General features: G+C 37.3%; 1 protein-coding gene across 1 annotated transcript in view; it reads right to left on the bottom strand.

The window, feature by feature from the left end:
- Positions 1-484: 484 nt before the first annotated feature.
- Positions 485-22070, bottom strand: part of runx3 (RUNX family transcription factor 3) — a 131794-nt gene continuing 110208 nt past the window's right edge. The window contains exons 7-8 of the mRNA XM_056470341.1: positions 16858-16929; positions 485-5998 (exon numbers count right to left, since the gene is read on the bottom strand). Of these exons, the coding sequence (XP_056326316.1) occupies positions 5478-5998; positions 16858-16929 (593 nt within the window). The 3' untranslated portion in view covers positions 485-5477. The remainder of the gene's footprint in view (positions 5999-16857; positions 16930-22070) is intronic.

The following is a 22070-nucleotide window of genomic DNA, read 5'->3' as shown; positions in this document are numbered from 1 at the left end:
CCAGCTCAAGTGGGTTGGGTGGTGAAGGACCAGCGGTGTAACATATGCCCCAGGGCATCCGGTTAATTGTCATCCCATACAAAATGGCTGCATTAAGTCTTTAAAATATGTAAATTAATTAACCCCAGTATTTTCAATGGAATTTCTGCGCTAGTCTGCAGCTAATAATGGTGCCTGCGTTTAAACGGTCTTTCGTCTCTTTTTATGCTTTAGCAACCAAAATGGATGCTTAAGTCTATTTAACTGATTATATTTGAATTACATTACAACATCGATGTCTTAAAAGGAACCTTACGAAATCGTAAATAGTCACATTAAGCCTTCACCGGACGTCCATCATTGGCTAAAAAACACTAGCTGTGCATATAGCCCATTCTAAGACAAAGGGAGGGTTAACTGGGTTAAAACTGTTGGTCCCCCTACACTGCATTGAAAACCATGAAATCAATTTACAATTAAAGGAAATTAAAAAATCACAAGCAAATCTTGATCTTCTTTTTTATTAAATGCATAAAAAACTACATCATTAGCACACAACGAAGGAACAAAAGAGCATATTTCAGAACCAAAAATACAAACATACAAGTGAAAAAGACAGTTTGTTCTACAGGAGTGTGTTGTGCTTTATTTTTATTTTTTTTAGCTCTTTGCATATTATCTTAAACATCACAGACTCGAGGCCTTCAGTGATACTCACTTCACTGGCAACATATGGGCTACATTAATACCTACACAGGCAATAAATGACTGTACTTAGTATGCTTTACATGACAAGAAACCTGCGGGTTGAGATTTAAGATTCACTCTTAAAGACTAAAGGCCATTTCTAAATGATTTCTTCTTTATAGTGAACATTTTAATAATCTAAAGAATTGAATTTGGGACCAAATATACCAATACAGAGCCTTTTTTTAAGAGTGTAGGTTTTAGAACACAGCCATCCCAGCGGGCTGTGAAAAAGATATCAAAAACCATGTCAAAAATTAAAATCGATAAAACGTCACAACCCTGACGTCTATTTGACATCTAAACATTGATGCTCTTTTGACCACCAAAATAACAACTCAAAAAGTATTATAATATATAAACATTTATTCATCTGAAAGCTTAAATTCCAGATTTTGTATCCATATAATCTAATTGACATCTAATATTGACGTAAATAAATACATCAAAAATCAGTTAAAGAGCAGCCCTGTAATGAACGCGCTTTTTTGACGGCAATATTAGTTGTCAATTTGATGTGTTTTTTACATCAACGTAATGGACTGACATCAAATCAATTCGTATTTTTTACGCCAATATTAGATGTCAATTGGATGTCTTTTTTACATCAAGGTAATCGACTAACATCAAATCAATTAAGATTTTTAACGCCAATATTAGATGTCAATTTGATGTCTTTTTTACACCAAGGTGATCGACTAACATCAAATCAATTAGGATTTTTGATGCTAATATTAGATGTCAATTTGATGTCTTTTTTACACCAAGGTGATCGACTAACATCAAATCAATTAAGATTTTTAACGCCAATATTAGATGTCAATTTGATGTCTTTTTTACACCAAGGTGATCGACTAACATCAAATCAATTAGGATTTTTGATGCTAATATTAGATGTCAATTTGATGTCTTTTTTACATCAAGGTAATCGACTAACATCAAATCAATTAAGATTTTTAACGCCAATATTAGATGTCAATTTGATGTCTTTTTTACATCAAGGTAATCGACTAACATCAAATCAATTAGGATTTTTGACGCCAATATTAGATGTCAATTTGATGTCTTTTTTACATCAAGGTAATCGACTAACATCAAATCAATTAGTATTTTTAACGCCAATATTAAATGTCAATTTGATGTCTTTTTTACATCAAGGTAATCGACTAACATCAAATCAATTTGCATATTTGACAAGTTTTTTGACGCCAATATTAGATGTCAATTTGATGTCTTACATCAAAATAGTCAACTGATATCAAATCAATTAACATTTTTGACGCCAATATTAGATGTCAATTTGATGTCTTTTTTACATCAATGTAGTCGACTGATATCAAATCAATTCACCTTTTTGACGTGTTTTTTATGACGTTTAAACATCAAGGAGCCCGCTGGGTTGGATTTAATGCAACACACACACATCCAAAAAAATATTTAAAGATGAGCACAATTTGCTCTGGTTTTGGGTTGGATCTGATTGATTTTGAGTCACAACAAACTCTACATAATAATGACTGGTGAAAATACAGCAATTACGTTGATATGCATCGATCGCCATTCTGTAGAAGTGAATGTTTCCGGTACCACATTACAGAGAGGTTTTCTATTACCCAGAAGTCCTCGCAGGAGTCTGTAACTAAACCAGCTCCCTATTTTCCTGTATCCCCAGGCAATAATCAAGGAGAGGCACAATGGGAAGGAAAATCAGCAGTCCCATAAAGGCATCAAAGCGGCCGTGAATCAAGCTGAACACGGGCACTTCTGCTAAGATAACAAGGCCTAAAGGATGACCAGTGATCAAGAAAGCAGATCCTTCTCTCTTCATCCATCTTTCTACTCGTTTCCTTTGCTCTTTTTGGCCTCGGGTGAAGACAGCAGGTGTGAGCATGGGAAAAAACCTCTTGGTTATGAGCAGAAATATTCACTTACACCTGTTACGTGAATGTGTGTGTGCATGTGTGTGTGCGATGGCCACTTTACCCTCCTTGTATGAGCTTGTGCATGGTTTTGTTATTCAAATAATCGAAGGCGATCTCCTTTCAAACGTGCTCAATTATAGTCTCCGATTTCAGTCATGGCAAGAACAAGGTAGGAAAAAATAGACACATAATGTAGGTGCTTAGAGCAACATCTTTTTCACACTTTAGATGACTCTTTGGCGATGTGGCTAAATAGCATGTGGAACTCAATCTGGCAAGAACGTCTCCATTATGTGACATACGACCTCTTAAATAAACGTTTTTAGTGCATTAAAGCTGCATTTGGAGAAGACGGACGAAAAAATACATAGATATTATTACCGTAAAATTTGTTTCGTATAATTTAGAGAGAATATATTACAGTAGCACAACTTCCAATTTTATATTAAAAGAAATATTATAGGAAGAATAGTAGAGAGAGAGAGAGAAATAAATGAAAAGTGAAATGTTTGAATGACCTGGAAGTAGGAACGCGTCCATTTTGGCTCAAATAAATTATAAAACGCTTTTAAAAAAATACACAAACCACGAAACTGAGCGCAATCGCTCGAAGAAACTGCAAAGTCAAAATAAAAAGCGATCAACACTGAGGAAAAAATACTCTAAAACTATATATAAAAAACCAAACATGTTCTCCACATGTTCAAAGACAAGTTAATTGTTTGTGATTTTGGCGTGAAGCAAGAAATCGTATTAAAACAATGATAAAAAACGGCTGCCTGCCTTTAGATTATAGAGTAGTTTCACTCTACATATTTACTGCAAAGGGTGAGTCTCACAAAAACACAACCAGATCACATTTCAGACCCACATCAAGACATCTTAAATACTTTCTTGCATACAGAAAACGATCCCTGTGTTTTTGCACATGACTTAATCTATCGTTTCTTTCATATTACATTAACGACGAATGCTTTTTTGCATTACAATACGAGAATTTAAACGCCAAATGTGCTTAATTTTGATGAAAATCTCACTTGATTTGTGGTTAAAGCGATAATTCATCCAAAACTGAAAATTCTGTCATCATTTACTAACCCTTCACTTGTTTCAAAGCGTTATGAGTTCTTTGGCTGACCACAAAAGAAGATATTTTGAAGAAAGTTTTATTTCCTACTATGGAAGTCAATGGTTACAGGTTTTCGGATATTTAGGAAAGCCGAAAACCAGTACCTATTGACTTTCATAGTAGGAAAAACAAATATTATGCAAGTCAATGGTTACGGGTTTTTGGCTATTATAAGAAAACTGAAAACCAATATAATATTTGTTTTTACTACTATGGAAGTTAATAGTTACAGGTTTTCAGCTATTTTAGGAAAGCAGAAAACCAGTATCCATTGACTTCCATAGTAGGAAAAACAAATAGGTTACTATATTATGGAATATAATGGTTATAATATTATGGAAGTCAATGGTTACTGCTTTTTGGCTATTTTAGCAAAACTGAAAACCAGTAACCAATGACTTCCATAAGATTTGTTTTTACTACTATGGAAGTCAATGGTTACAGGTTTTCGGCTATTTTAGGGGAGCTGAAAACCAGTAACCAATGACTTCCATAATACTTGTTTTTCCTACTACAGAAGTCAATGGTTACAGTTTTTCGGCTGTTTTAGGAAAACCAAAAACCAGTATAATATTTGCTTTTCCTACTACGGAAGTCAGTGGTTTCAGGTTTTCAGTTTTTTTAGGAACACAGAAAACAAGTACCATTGACTTTCATAATATTTCTTTTTCCTACTATGGAAGTCTGTGGTTACAGGTTTTAGGCTATTTTAGGAAAGCCAAAAACCAGTAACCATTGACTTCCACAATATTTGGTTTTCCTACTATGGAAGTCAGTGGTTACAGGTTTTCGTCTATTTTAGAAAAGGTGAAAAATCTGTGACAATTGACTTACATATTATTTGTTTATCCTACTATGGAAGTCAATGGTTACAGGTTTTCGGCTATTTCAGGAATGCCAAAAAACAGTAACTAGTGACTTCCATAATATTTGTTTCTCCTATGGAGGTCAATGATTACAAGTTTTCAGCATTCTTCAAAGCATCTTCCCATGTGTTAAACAGAAGAAAGAAACTCATAAAGGTGTAAAACCCCATGAGTGTGAGTAAATATTCAGTTTTGTGTGCACTATCCCTTTAAACATGATCTGGATATGCTCCTGACAGAATGTGACATTCACCCTTAAATAGTTTTACAATGAAAACCCCCTCCGCACAATGACCCACCAACAAGAGTTATCAAAAGTTCACAACATCTCACCATTTGCCGTTCAGAAAATTGTGGAAAGTACCTGAAACTTGCGGGCGACACTGCTGCTTAGCATTATAATGAATGTGTGCTATATTTACACAGTTAAAGTCCCACAGTCCTGCAGCTCTGTGAAGCCCTTGCTGAAGTGTTCGGCTCACACCAATAACTGATCATAAGGCAAATGTCTGCAATAAAAAATCCACGAAAAAGCGCCTGCTTTTTTTTTTGGTTCTTCTTTCATTTCGTTCATTTCTTTGGTCGTTCAGCTTTTTAAGTAAAAAAAAAATGCTGATATATTACTATGAGATGCCTTATTATTTACTTTAACCCATAACTTTGTTCTCTTTCTATATACACCTTAATCGGAGGTCCATTTATTTTTGTGTGCATCATGCGCAACTCTTCTGGTCATTTGATCACAGGATGATGAAGAAAGCTAAAAAAAAAAGATCATGCAAGACGTTTCACCTCTTCTCTTAATTCTGACCAGTCTTCTGTTTTTTTTAAATCTTAGTACGGCCTCCAGACGGACTCGTCTATGCGTGTGGATGCGCTCATGGCTGTTGGTGAATTGCTATGGCTGCCATCAGCATCAACTCCATCACTTTGGTTCCCGAGGTTGGCATTGATCAGGTTGTTATTTCCGGTGTTTCCCGCCGCTCCGCCAGCCGCCGTACAGGACGTCAGCATTCTGGTGGGTGATCGGTCGCCCCCTGATCCAGAGCCGCCTGTTGGGATCATGGAAAACTGGTAAGATCCGGAGCCGGTGCCGTAGTACAGATGATATGGTGAGGAGTTGGTCTGGAAGTGGGAGTTCTGGTTCTGGTTGCCTGGGTATGGAGGCGGCAGGTAGGTGTGGTAGCGGCTGGAGGTGGGCATACCGGCCACACTCAGACCCCCGATGCCAGTGCTGGACGGGTTGGCGGAGTAGGTGAAGTGGCCCGGATAATGCATGTGCGAGTCAGAGAAACGAGGAGCTGTCAGAGGAGACAGAGAGGGGAAAGACGTCCTCTGCTGGAACAGATCTGTACCTGAAACACACAAACAAAGCCGGACTTTAATATCTTAGACTAAATAAAAAGTGCAAGAAGCGTCGGCCATGCACATATGATACATTTTAGGCCAAATTTTGTTCATTGTTCATTCATTTTCTTTTTGGCTTAGTCCCTTTATTAATCAGGGGTCGCCACAGCGGAATGAACTGGCAACTTATCCAGAATATGTTTTACTCAATGGATGCCCTTCCAGCTGTAACCCAGTACTGGGAAACAACCACGCACACTCTTTCACACACATGCACTACGGCCAATCTACAGCATCTAAATACCAAAGTGTATCATAATAAAGCTATAAACAAGATTTCACCTTTTTAGGCCAAATAATTACCAAGTTCTCCAAGATTACTTAATAAGGTTTACATCTTAAATATTTCAGTCATTTGAAAAAAATCAAGACTGAAGTTAAATGTGAAATAAATATAGCTTAAGCAAATGTCAAATGTCAAAAAAAATGTCAAAGTTATTTAAAAACATTATGTATATTAGGATATTATATTAACATTATATTATACGCTGTAAAGAATGCTTCATTCCACACAATTCCTTCATGTTTTCCCCACACCCATCGATTAAGATGATTCATTCATTCATTCATTTATTTTCCTTTGGCGTAGACCTTTTGTTCATCAGGGGTAGCCACAGTGGAATGAACCACCAACTTATCCAGCATATGTTTTACGCAGCGGATGCCCTTCTAGCTACTACCCATCACTGGGAAACACCCATACACTCTCGTACACAACGGACAATTTAGCTTACCCAACTCCACACAGAAATGCCAACTGACCCAGCATGAACCAGCGACCTTCTTGCTGTGAGCCGACAGTGCTAACCACAGAGCCACCGTGTTGCTCCGATTAAGATAACTGAGTCTTTTTATTTATTTATTTATTTTAATTTTTTTCAAATTTCAGTAGACAGAACATAAAAGAATTAAGTTGCCCCCCAAAAACTTAAGAATTGTATTGTTTCAACTCATTTTAAACATATAATTTAAACAAGCAGCACATCAGCTTGAAAGCATCAGATAAACTACTGCCACAGAGCCCTGAAGCAACACTAAACCAGCGCCACCTAGTGTCTCCATACTCCAGATAATCAAACGTCTGGCCTTTTCTCATTTACCATGATTTACTCTTCACATGCGTCATGATAACAGGTGTACAGCGTGCATCTGTGCACCTGCAAACTAACACAAACTCTTTATTTTTCTGCTTATTGCCCACATGCAAGAGCTGGGGCTGCTGGGATACTGGAGCAGGCTTTGGCATGCCAGCGCCTGAGGGAGAAAAAATGCCGTCTTTTTGCTTTGCGTGCCATTGACTTGTTTAAAAGTCTCTCCCAGCGTTTGTCTGGGGCACCGAGTCCATTTGCACACACAGAAACAGAGAAAGAGAGAGAAAAACACACAGCTCCATTTCAATTTCCTCTCTCTTTACACAGAACATGCTCTAGTTTTCTGTCTGAGGGGTGTTGACTTTCTCCTTTACTCATTTTGGGGGGCCGGAATCTAGATTTCAGTCTGCTGTTGATTCAAGTCAAATGGCCATGAAGTTGTGCCAGACTCAACAGTTTTATTTGAGCACACACACAGACACTCACACACACCATATGAGATTAATTACTCAAAGCGGAAATCTGACAAATGAGTTGAGAAACAGCTGCGAACCAGATATAACACCCAAACTGTAGATGTTGTTTACTCTCATTAGTCTCTCTTTGAGATTCAGTGTCGCCCTCTAGTGACTCACAGGATATTAATGACACTACAGTTTCCTGTGTTGTAAAAAAATTAATCCCTGGCCAATGATAGCTGCAGTGCCATATTAGTGTTTCGACATAATATATATTTTTATGAATTTGTTGATAAATGAATCATTTAAAAAGTTTATATAAATAACTCAATTCTGGCCTCCTTTTGAAGACCACAGCTGTAGAGAATTACTATTGTCTTTGATGATCTAAATTTCCCTCAATTGAAAATCTTAAAATAAAAAATGTGAAAAACATTTTCCCATTAAAAAATAGACTGATATTGCCCCAAATTTACCATCAAATAATATTAATAAATAAATAAATAAATAAAAATATTATGGTAAAAATTCATTATAATTATAACTATTTTGGGGGAGTAACACACAACTGAACAAAAAAAATATTGATTAATATTAAAAAAACAATGGGATGGAAAAAAATAAAATAAAATTACACTTTTCCCAAAAACAATAATAATAATAATGTAATAAAATAAGGAGCGACACCCCTTTTTGTCCACATCTTTCAAACTGAAGTAATTTTGTCCAACACTTAGCACTTTTATAATGTTTACACTCATATTCACCATATCATGCTAATACTATAAATAAAATCTATCCATCTATCCATGTATCCATCCAAGTATCTATTCATTTATCCATCCATCCCTGTATCCATCCACCCATCCATCTATATATTCATCCATCCATGTATCATCCACATATCCATCTATATCCATCCATCTATCCACCCATGCATCCATTCATGTATCCATCCATCCATGTATCCATCCACCCATCCATCTATATATTCATCCATACATCCATGTATCATCCACATATCCATCTATATCCATCCATCTATCCATTTATCCACCCATGCATCCATTCATGTATCCATCCATGTATCTATCCATCCATCCATCCATCCATCCATCCACCCATCCATGTATCCATCCATGTATCTATTCATGTATCCATACATCTATCTATCTACTCATCCATCCATCCATCCATCTACCCATTGATTCATTTATTTATCCATCCATTCGTCCATCCATTCATAAATCCATCCATCCATCCATCCATGTGTTCATCCATTCATCAATTCATCCATGTATCTATCCATCCACCCAGCCATCCATTTATCCATCCCTCCATCCATCCATCCATCCATCCATCAACCTACCCACTCACCCATCCATCCATCCATCCATCCATCCACCCATCTATCCATCCTTGTATCTATCTATCATCCATCCATGTATCTATCCATCCATCCATCCATCTAATATATATAACTATAGTCAACCTGAACTGACAATGAACAATACATATACAGCTTTATTAGTTATTGAAATTGTGTTTTTATTAAGTAACATGAACTAAGGTCAATAAATGCTGTAAAAAACACATCGCTTTTTTCCACATTAACTAATGCAAAGTAAAAAATAAATAATTCTGGGTAATTTCAACTCAATTTTTGTTAGAATATGAGCAAACCCAACCTATGGGTTCAGTTTGAATTTTTTTTGATGTATTAAAGTTTTTAACCCGATTTAAATCTAAAGTTTTCCCAATAAAATGGCTAATTGAATCTTCTTTTTATTTGTTATTTTTGTTGAAGCAATATTAGTTGTAAATAAAAACTTCAATGGAAAAAATGAAATGTTCAGCCATATTTCCTAGTTGTTGATGACAAATCTGAAGTGTGAACACATACTTCTTACTAAGTAAACTAGCATTAAAGCACTACCCACCTCCCCCCCAGATGGAATTAAAGAGAAAAATCCCCCAACGGCTCGTCCAGACAGAGTTTGTGTTTTTGTGCACCTGAGCGATCAGTTCAGTTCTCCGTGATCCACTAGCCCACAGTCAAGCGTGTAACCAGCTTCACTACAGAGGTTTGCCTCATTTGCCTGCTGCCGAAACTGATTTTGTTTGTTAACAGAAGAGCAAGCAGTAGCTAGTCGGCAGGAATTGTGCGTGTTTGTGTGTGGGATCAGGCTTCTGGTGACGATGCAAATCTCGGCCCTCACCTGTAAAATGGCAATGCAAAAACAGATGGATTACACCTGGACCAGGCAAATCCTGTGGCCGACATGGAAAAAGACACACAGAGACATGAAGACTGAAATATTTATACTTGATACTCTATATAATCTAATCAAATCCTGTGTATTTGCTTCAGAATGCAGGATATTGAAAAAGCCACATATCAAACTATCATACGAGTGTGTGGATTTGGTTGCAGAGTGGCTTACTTCTTCATGGTTTGAGTTTCTACTATGTGGTTTTATGCTCAACTGGTGACACAAACCCACAGGAACCAACCAAACAATCGCTAGATGTAACTTGTCGTCTGTGCCATGTACAGTGGCTTTTTACTCGGTAGATCTGAATCACATCCTTCAACATTTGACATTCATATATGTCCTGAAATGAATAACCACTGATACTTCATAGACTTTATTGGTGATGGCAGCTTAAAGAGTCACATGGAGTGCTCAGGTGTGAGTTTTTCAGACTTTAACAGAGTGTCAAGATCTTGATGGTTCTGTGGGTCTCGTCTATCAAATCTCAGCTTTATTTTGTAGTTTATATTGGATTGAAGTCAGGTGATTGGCTGGGCCATTCTACAGCTTGATTTTCTTTCTCTGAGAGTTTCCTTGGCTGTGTTTCGGATCGTTACCTTGCTGAAATGTCCACCCTGGTTTCATCTTCATCATCCTGCTAATGTAGACTGAAGCAGCTGATATTTATTTATAATGATGAAGGGCAGAGGGTTGCTGAAGAACTACTGAGAGAGTTCAGCTGCTGTCTGGGCTTTCACTGCCTTTCTACACTTCCCTTTCTTCATGTGTTCAATGCTTTTTCCCTGCGTCATTTCATTTTATTACACATATAGCTTAAATTGTAAAGTAATTAGATTTGTTTTCTTCGCATTAATGTATTTCTTTGGCTGTTACAAACATCTGGGGTTATTTTCAAGTCAACAGCAACTTTAGAAATATGTTTTCTGAGAAAAATGGTGACAAGTTCAATAATTATTTTCCCTGCTGTATATGTTCATATACGGCCATATATCAGATTTACGGATGGGATGTAAAGCTGTTTTAACAATCTGTACTTTATAAAGCGCTAAAAATGACCGGTGACTTGGCTTGTGATGCAAAATAACTATGAACTAATAACTATTTCAAATGACTATTTGAAAAACAGAGACATTTTTTTGAAAAGTTGCTTTTGTGAAATATATAATAAATATAATAATTATATATCTTTTGTTTGTCCATATTTGACCCAGGTTTGGGTTAAAACAACCCATATTTTAGAGATTTAGACTTTTAGATTTTAGATTTTTAGAGATATAGAAATTTTAACAGATGCTGTCAAATGGATCTCGTGCCAATTAAATTATTATTTTAAAAATATTTGTATTCTTTATTTAAATGTTTTCAGTTTTATTTGTGATGGATTACATTCTGGGATGTCATAATCCAATATTGGGCCAAATAAGGACATAGAGACCATTGGGTTAAAAAGTCTAACATATTTATTTTATTTATTATTATTTAAATATTTATATTATTGTTATTTTGTCAATAAACTTTATTTAATAGTTTTATGTGCTACATTTGTGTGTCAGAAAGGTAACCCGACATTGGGTTTGTCCATATTTGACCAATTTTCAAGAGTCTGATTGTGTATGCATTTTTTATGAACAATATAGTGTATTTATATTATTATTTAATGATTTTTACATCTGTATTATCTACCTATTAATTATTATTTAAATATTTGCATTATTTATTTGAATTTTTCAAATGTTTTCTGATTTATATATATATTACATTTGTGTATACACTCATAATTCAATATTGGGTCAATATTGACAAACCAACTTAAATTGAAAAAAAAAAATAACCCAACACTGGTCCATAATTGACCAATGTATTTACATGAACAATACATTCATTCATTCATTCATTTATTTGGCAACTATTCCAGCATATGGTTTACACAGTGGATGCCCTTCCAGCTGCAACCCAGTGCTGGGAAACATCCATACACACTTTATTCAGTTCACCTGTACTGCATGTATTTGGACTGTGGGGGAAACCGGAGCACCCGGAGGAAACCCACTCCAACACAGGGAGAACATGCAAACTCCACACAGAAATGCCAACTGGCCCAGTGGGGACTCGAACCAGCGACCTTCTTGCTGTTAGGCGACAGTGCTAACCACTGAGCCACCGTGCCACGCATTTAATGATTTTTAGATCTGTATAATGTGCCTATTTATTATATTATTGTCATTTAAATATTTGTATTCTTGCTTTGCTTTTATTTAAAGCACGACTTAAGCATGCAAATGCTACTCGGGTCCACCATACAGCAAGGTAATCTAATGCAATCCACCAATTTATAGCCTCGTTTTCCAAATGTTAAACTGCTGGCTGTAGAAGCAGGCAGAAAAGTGCAGCTGAAAGGGCTAAATGTTTGCACTGGATGTTGATAGATGATAACTGAAGGTAATGGCATATCGCTCTGACAGCCAGAGAACCTGAGACGCAGGCAAACATGTAGATCTTGTGTGTTTATGTTAGAGCTGTAGTCCATAAGACAACACGGCACGTCGCATGCAAACCAGCACATCTCCAACATGTGCCGCGCTGCCTCTCATACATCAGGACGGCTCGGGTTACCATTCACAAACATCTGATACTGTACTGCAGATTTACAAATCAGGTCCATTCAGACAGACACGATCGTGAAAAGATCAGGAACGAGCATACGTTTTTTTTGTGTGTGTGTAGGCTTGTGTTTTACAGTAGTGTAATAATACCCGAAAATGTCTCTAAAACAATTATATTTGATTTACCAAAGTCAAACAAGAGCCAGTTTCACATCTGTCAAATTCATAATGGAGAGGTGTCACATCCATAATGGAGTTATGATCCATAATGAAGTTTTGTTCTACACTACCTGACAAAGTCTTGTCGCCTATCCAAGATTTAGGAACCACAAATAATAACTGGACTTCTAGTTGATCATTTGGTATCAGAAGTGGCTTATATGAATGACAAAGGCCTCTAGATTACACTTATTCTACCAAAATAAAATATGATCATGCCTTAATTTTTAATGATTTAATTAGGACAGTAAGGTCTGACTTTGCTTAGACAAAAGTTTTGTCACTTAACAGAAATAATGTCCAGTATAGAATATAAAGTCATGCTGCAGTGGAAACAGAATGAATATTGTGTATGACTCCCATGAGCTTGGAGGACTGCATCCATACATCTCTGCAATGACTCAAATAACTTGTTAATAAAGTCATCTGGAATGGCAAAGAAAGCGTTCTTGCAGGACTCCCAGAGTTCATCAAGATTCTTTGGATTCATCTTCAATGCCTCCTCCTTCATCTTACCCCAGACATGCTCAATAATGTTCATGTCTGGTGACTGGGCTGGCCAATCCTGGAGCACCTTGTCCTTCTTTGCTTTCAGGAACTTTGATGTGGAGGCTGAAGTATGAGGAGCGCTATCCTGCTGAAGAATTTGCCCTCCCCTGTGGTTTGTAATGTAATGGGCAACACAAATGTCTTGATACCTCAGGCTGTTGATGTTGCCATCCACTCTGCAGATCTCTTGCACGCCCCCATACCTAATGTAACCCCAAACCATGATTTTACCTTCACCAAACTTGACTGATATCTGTGAGAATCTTGGTCCATGCGGGTTCCAATAGGTCTTCTGCAGTATATGTGATGTTTGGGATGCAGCTCAACAGATAATTCATCTGAGAAATCTACCTTCTGACACTTCTCCAAATGATTAACTAGAAGTCAAGTTATTATTTGTTGCTCTTACAACTGGGATCCACGACAAGACTTTTGTCAGGTAGTGAGCCAACTCTTATCCTTTTGATTAGCATTATTTCTTTTGGGTTGTGCAGTTTAGTTCACAGAATTTCTACAAAGTATGTAGTAAACTGTAAACTCGCAGACTTATTTGGTCACATCCATAACGCATAATCTTTTTCCTCATTTAAAATCTAAAAAATGTTTACAGATTGATATTTTTCTGATTACATAACTCTGTGGTTAGTTGTTTTGGAAAATCTAAACAGATGTTTCAATATAATGTTTAGTTTTTACTGCAAATGTCACATCAGTAACGGTGGAATTGCTCAAATGATTTTTTTCCCTTCCTTTCAGTGAGGAATTTTGACCTTATTGACTCAGAAATCCATTTGTTGAAACGAATGCATTATCATTGATCCAAAAATCACAATTATTAAGTAGCTTTTGCTGTTTGAAAGCAATCAATATTTAGTTCTTTCGGAAGCAATTATTATGAAACTGAAGAAGTGTTGGATCTCATTATTCCTGTAGGCGTTTCTGATCATTGCTGTTCAGAGTCAACATTACACTCACGCAAGTCTGCAGAAAACACTGAACCCTCTGCAACTGAACTCTGAACCCTCAGCACAAGGATAAAGACAAATCTGATCATTTTTTTAATTGGTGGACAGCAATGAGGGAAACTCTTTCATACTCCGATGTTTCTCCTGAGGAAAGAGCACAATAATCTGCTTTAAAATTTCAGTCGATATCTCCACAATGTCAAAACTCAGAATTGTATAATGATCAGTGTGAAGTGCTGATTTGAATGGGTGGCATGGTGGCTCAGTGTTTAGGACTGTCGCCAGCACATCATTGGTTCTAGTCCTGGGCCAGTTGGCAATGCATTTTCTCCCCGTGTTGGCGTGGGTTTCTTCAGATGCTCCGGTTTCCCCCACAGTCCAAAGACATGCGCTATTGACCTTATTCTTCAATGCGGAAGTGCGCTCGTTTTTGCGATTGTTTTAGAACTTGCATGACAATATAGACAAAGTGGAATAATATAATAAGAAAATATCAGTTTGCAACACCAAGCAGCAAAACGAGCTGTTTTTAACGTCTAAAAATGAATGGAAGTGAATGAGACCGGAAGTCTCTAGCCAAAATGATTCAAATGGCTGCGCCCACTCGTACGCGGAGAATAAGGTGAATAGGTGAATTACGTAAACTGAATTGGCCGTAGTGTGTGAATGAGAGTGTTTATGGGTGTTTCCCAGTACTGGGTTGCTACTAGAAGGGCATCCAATGCGTAAAATATGCCGGAATAGTTGTGGTGACCTCTAATAAGTAAGGGACTAAGCCAAAGGAAAATGAATGAATGAATGAATGAAAATCTGGCCGAGGGAGTTTAAAACACACACTGGCCATCTATAGACTACAACGTTTACACATTTAAATGTGAAGGTAAAACACTTATTTTCATTTTAAGTTCCATATAACAGCTATCTTTGTTTTGAAGAATCCCCCTTTCCACCCCTCCTCCTTTCCTAAATGGGTGGCACGGTGGCCCAATGGTTAGCACTGTGGCCTCACAGCATTAACGTCACTGGTTGTAGTCCTTACCAAGCCAGACAACGTTTCTGTGCGGAGTTTGCACATTCTCCCCGTGCTAACGTGGGTTTCCCCCCGGGTTCCTCGGTTTCCTCCCACCGTCCAAAAACATGCAACTTAAGTTAATTGACTAATCCAAATCAACACCATAGACATGCTCCTAGTAAGTAGTTGTTTCTTAAGAGCAATCCCTATCTGTTCATTAGCTACTACAGCAGGGGAGTTCTCGAGATCTACCTGAGCTTAAACTCCCCTCTTGCTAGAGGATCTTATGAGCTCAGGGCTCTCTCCCAGTACAGCATGCCAAATAAGCTATATAATCAATCATTAGCTAAGTGTGAACTCTTGAAGGATACAATGGAAGTGACCATCAACTGGAAGTGGAAGTTAATGGAGACTAGTCATTATTGAATCTGAAGCAAATTCATCAACACATTTGACTCATATTTGAGGGTTCAAGAGCAAATCTCTCAAAACTAAAGAGTTTGAAACTCTTATTCGGCCACGTAAACACTGTGAGGTTTGGCGAATGACATCCAGAGTTAAATGTAGGAGTGAAAACCCTCAATTATCCTGCGACGCTTGACAGTGATACGGCTTTGGAAAAGAAGCACGCATGCCAGCAGGTCGACCCATTTGATACAGCTATGTCTGCCGAGAGAAAATATGCGAAAATACGCTCCCATAAATAACTCCTGAGTGTGTACAGACCGAAATGAAACACTGAGTGACAATATATTTAGCAGCTGGACTTTAATAAACGTCAAACATTTTTCTCAGATCACAGCGTGTGAGTTAAGATGACATGTGGGCTTTTGAAAACATGTCAACCTGACACCTTGCAAGCTTATTAGGAACGATAAATCAATCAAAGCGCAATTAAAGAAAACTATAAGTTAATTGTCACTTGGGATGGTGTGACAGAGGGAATCTTGTGTGTGTGTTTATGTGTGGTGGAGGTAAAAATGACTCGGCTGGTTTGGATGTTTGGGGTTTGTGGGAACAGGAAGGGCAGGAATTCAGCGTCGCCGTGGGGAAGGAAAACTGTGCCAGCACCAGGTATGTGGTGGTGTGTCCATGGCAGCCAGAGTTTGTGTGCATGTTTTCAAGTGAGAGTGTTTATGTGTGTGCCAAAAGCATGGGTGTGTGTGTGTGTGTATTTCACACATCGGGAATGTTTATTGATGTTTCTGGGTTCATGCAAGCATGTGCGTGCATTAGTGAAAGTGGATCATTTTTTATGTTCTGTTTGTTTCAGGCCCTCTGCAGAAACGCTGCGTTCTGATTGGATCATTAAGATTGTGATTCACGCATTATGACTGCAGCACACCCACACATACGCACACATCTGCATATTAAACAAGTCATCCCAGGACAGTGTGTGTGCTTGTGGTTTTTGATGATCTATATGTCACGGTGATTTATGCTCGCATTCAACTGTCGGCAAGTTGAAAGGGCACCACTAAACAATTATGCCAGCTAAAAGTTTGATTCCTTAAACAGACGCATGGGAAAAATATCAGCAAATATGGAAATTAGGACAATTGGAGGGATTTAGATTGCAATTATATAAAGGAATAGTGAACTATGTGATGATGATGGTTTTTTTTTTCACTTACTTGACCAGCGCAAGTCGTCTTCCACTTTGCAAGTCTTCAGTGTTGGGGGGTCAATCTGATCTGGCCATAATCCTACATACAAACATAGAAATATATATGTAATCACTCATCAACTCATCATACAATCATAATAAATTACACACCAATACAATACCTGACAGAAATCTTGTCGCCTATCCAAGATTTAGGAACCACAAATAATAACTTGACTTCTAGTTGATCATTTGGTATCAGAAGTGGCTTATATGAAAGACAAAGGCCTCTAGATTACACTTATTCTACCCAAATAAAATATGATCATGCCTTAATTTTTAATGATTTAATTAGGACAGTAAGGTCTGACTTTGCTTAGACAAAAGTCTCGTCCTATGAGCGTGGAGGACTGCATCCATACATCTGACTCAATGACGCAATGAATGGCAAAGAAAGCGTACTTGCAGGACTCCCAGAGTTCATCAAGATCCTTTGGATTCATCTTCAATGCCTCCTCCTTCATCTTACCCCAGACATGCTCAATAATGTTCATGTCTGGTGACTGGGCTGGCCAAACCTTCTTTGCTTTCAGGAACTTTGATGTGGAGGGTAAAGTATGAGAAGCAGCGCTATCCTGCTGAAGAATTTGCCCTCTCCTGTGGTTTGTAATGTAATGGGCAGCACAAATGTCTTGATACCTCAGGCTGTTGATGTTGCCATCCACTCTGCAGATCTTTTGCACGCCCCCATACTGAATGTAACCCCAAACCATGATTTTTCCTTCACCAAACTTGACAGATTTTTTGTGACAATCTTGGGTCCATGTTGGTTCCAATAGGTCTTCTGCAGTATTTGTGATTATTGGGATGCAGTTCAACAGATGATTCATCTGAAAAATCTACCTTCTGCCACTTTTCCAAATGATTCACTAGAAGTCAAGTTATTACTTGTCGCTCTTACAACTGGGATCGACAACAAGACTTTTGTCAGGTAATGTATAATAACAAAAAATACAGAATAAACAAGACATGTCACTCGTATCTTTTGAACGGGGAAAAGTGCAACTGTCAATATGGTGAATAAAGCCCCGCCTACTAGTACAGGAGCCAATCATCGAGCGCAATATGTTAAAAAAAAGCCTGCCTTCTAGTACGGGAGCCAATCATCGATCGTTATAGACAGACGATACTCTAGGGGAGGGGCTCAGACTAGACGTGAGTTTCTGCAGATTTTGTGTGATTTGGACGTTTAGTAATAAAACTAAAGAGACGGTTGTTCTTCAATGTCATTGGTTATTCCTAATATGAAATTCAATCGTAAGCTTGGCAAGCAATTTTGGAGAATTTGATGTTTCCCCATTCAGACAAAATGCCCGAGCATACTGTGTTAAATATGGCCGCCGATTAAAATGATTTGCCTTGAAGGGACTTTAATAATAATAATAATAATAATAATAATAATAATAATATCTAAAATATATATTATATAAAATATTACATTAAAAATTATATTTGATAAAAATTTATGAAAACCAAAATATATTTTAAAATTGTGTAAATTACCACTAATAATAATAATAATATAATATATATATATATATATATATATATATATATATATATGAAAAAATAAAAAATAATAATAAAAAATAATAAATAATAATAATAATAATAATAACAATATATATATATATATATATATATATATATATATATATATATATATATATATATATATATATATAATAATAATAATAAAACATAATAATAATAATAATAAAAAAAAATAATAATATAAAATATATATATAAAAAATAATAAAAAAATTATAAATAATAATAAATAATAATAAAAAACAAATAATAATAATAATAATAATAATAATAATAATTGTCATTTACATACAGCAATTCATGCACAAAAATAAAGAGCAATTTCTAGCTACACATTTTCCTGGAAAAAAAAATCACATAAAAAATCTGAACACTTTTGAATAATGAATAAAAATAATTGTTGAATCAGAGATTTGAATCTGTTCAATAAATGAAACACACAAACAAGGAAACTAAGTCTAAACCAGAGATGCTTTTGCTTGATTTTCACTTTGGAAAGAAAACACCACAGATGTATAGTAAATATTAGATAAAGCGCCCAGCCCTGTGTGTGTGTGTGTGTGTGTGTGTGTGTGTGTGTGTCTACGATTGCGACAGAGTGAATCTGTCCACACACGCTCAGTGTTTGAGAGAGAGCTGCTAGTGTTTTCATCAAAGGTGCCGAGAAAAACAAACACCAAATCTTATGCTGGTGTCACATTACACACAGACACACACAAACGCACACACATAAACATGTTAGATATCTGCCAGAGTATGTGTGTGTGTCTGTGTGTGTGTGTGTGTGTGTGTGAAATCTTTGTATTCCGCTGACAAGCCAAGAAAAATATCAGCACATCACTGGGAATGATATTTTAGGTGTCTGTTGAAGGTGTGTGCGATTATCACATATCTTATCTTGAGAGTGTGACGCCTAAATATGTGTGTGTGGTTGATCTGAATGCTTTAAAACACTCTATCAGCATTAACACACACACACACACACACACACACACACAGACAACAGTCACTGCATGAGTCTAAAATAAGATAATACTTATCGAGTGTGTTTGTGTGTGTATGTATGTGTGTGTGTGTGCCAGTGCACTGCTCATTTGACATGCAAATGACTAAGACCGAGATGAGATAGTTGTTACAAGCTAATCGTTGCAACGCACACACATGCACGTATGAGATATGAGACGTATGCAACTACATTTTTACATTTCCTGAGAAATATCGGAGTGGTGCTTGTCCATGCAAAGCTTGTCAACACGATGCTAGACTGTATTTCAGAGTCTCTCCTTCAATGCGAGTCCACCTGTTTTTCTGTTTTGGGCTTTATTATTTTTAGAATCATAAATCAGATCCAACAATGCTAGCATACGTCTATTTAAGAAGGCTTATATCATTCATGTCTGTTTGAGGCGTGTGCAGTAGTAATAGTGATGCCTGCCTTAGCAAACTGCACTAATAACACTCTGTGCCCAGTCTCTGGTTTTCTCCGCACAATGATAAATTCTTCAGTATAAATGCTCTTATTCAGGTCACAGCTGCTGCTTCTGCTGAAAATAAACATCTCAGTCAAATATTTTGATTGGCCGATTGACAATGTCAATAACAGACAGATCTCTCCTGCTATTAAAGCAGTGTGTCACAGAAACAGCAGTACAATATATGCACAACTGAGTGCTTTCTGCATTTCTTCTTTGTGTGTGTGATGTATTTATTAGATTTTAAGAGAAGAACATTCATTTTCCTTCAGTGTATAAGTCTGATTTATACTTCTGCGTCGAGTGATCGGCATGACCCTCGGCGCATGTCTTGCTCATAGCTGTGCATTTATACTTCTGTGTGCTGTTTGTGTCGAGTTACTTCGCTGGTGTTTTGTTTTTTCTGAACGCTAACTTAGGCCCAATCCCAATTCCACCCCTTACTGCTACCCCTCGTTATGCGCGTTCCCATGAAGGGGTTGGGTGTCCCAATAGGGTATATGCCGAAGCATGCTAATAGGACTTTGAATTTGCCAGTAACCTGGGTTAAGCGCTTCCGGTGAACTGTATGCAATTGCAGAATCGACGCGTTTAAGGTCTGTCATCTTTAAAAATCAGCGATCTCCACTGGCTGATAGATATCTGATATAAAGTGGGTCTCAGATTGTACAAGAAGCACTGCATTAAATTACATTTCCCCTGCCATGTCTTTATAATATAAGCATTTATTTTACACCAGTATATTCAATGGAGCTTTTGTGCTAGCCTGCCGATTCTGACGGGCGCGTGCGAGTAAACAGCTTTTTGTCTTGTTTTACGCTTGAGCAACTACATGAATGCCAAAGTTTATTTACTGATTGTATTTTAATTACATTACAGCTTTTATGCTGTAAAAGGAACCGTATAAAATGGAAAAAAACTCACAATAACGGGTCACCGGAAATTGATCAGTATGGGAACAACACTAGCTGGGCATATACCATATTCTCTTTGGCTTGAAAGCGTAGGGCTAAAGGGAAGGGGTGAATAGCCCCTCGAATGAAGATTTTTCAGGACCACACTTGAAACCAAGGGGTAAGAAAATTTCCCAGAATACACCAGCTACAACAGCAGCATGGCTGCACATGGAAGTAAGGAGATCCACAAATGAGTATTTTTTGTTATTATTATGAGTTTTTACAACAAACACACACATGTTTTAATATCTCCATAACCGCGTTTGTGTTTTACCGTCATGCCTTAAAAAAACCCAGCTAAAATAAAAACTGCTAAATTTCGCAATCTATAATCCATAATAATAATTCATGTATGGCAGTCCCACAACATGACACTCGAATACCCTGTCAGAAAAGTCTAGTGGCTGGGAATGAGCTTTTTACAGTGTCTGCTATAATGTTAATGTTGTTTTTGGTGTGTTTACATTGATGAATATGGCCACAGTGTAAATCCACAGTACAGTTATGATCTTACTGCCACATTAGATCATTCTGATAACATGATATCAATTCCTTCAGTGATTTCCTGAAGATAAATACCCAAAAATACATTGCTACAGTGGAATGAACCGCCAACTATTCCAGAATATGTTTTATGCAGAGGATGCCCTTCCAGCTCGCAATACAGAACCAGGAAACAACCATTTGCTCACACACACACACACACACACACACACACACACACACACACACACACACACACACACAGACACACACACACACACTACAGCCAATTTAGTTTATTCAATTCACCTATAGCGCATGTCTTTGGGCTGTGGGGGAAACCGGAGCACCCGGAGGAAATCCACTCCAACACGAGGAGAGCATGCAAACTCCACAGAGAAATGCCAACTGGCCCAGCCGGGACTCGAACCAGCGGTCTTCTTGAAGGTGAATTGGATGAACTGAATTGTCCATAGTGTATGTGTGTGAATGAGTGTCTATGGGTGTTACCCAGTACTGGGTTGCAGCTGGAAGGGCAATAACTGGCGGTTCGTTGCACTGTGGTGACCCCTGATAAAGATGGGACTCAGCTGAAGGAAAATGAATGAATGAATGAGTTTTAATGTGAATATAAATAAAATATATAAAATGTAAATAAAGAGAGCGAGAGAGAGACAGAGAGAGAGAGAGAGAGAGAGAGAGAGAGAGAGAGAGAGA

This window comes from Danio aesculapii, chromosome 13 (assembly GCF_903798145.1).
Source record: "Danio aesculapii chromosome 13, fDanAes4.1, whole genome shotgun sequence".
In the NCBI taxonomy this organism is placed as follows: Eukaryota; Metazoa; Chordata; class Actinopteri; order Cypriniformes; family Danionidae; genus Danio; species Danio aesculapii.
This window is presented reverse-complemented; position numbering and strand designations above follow the sequence as displayed.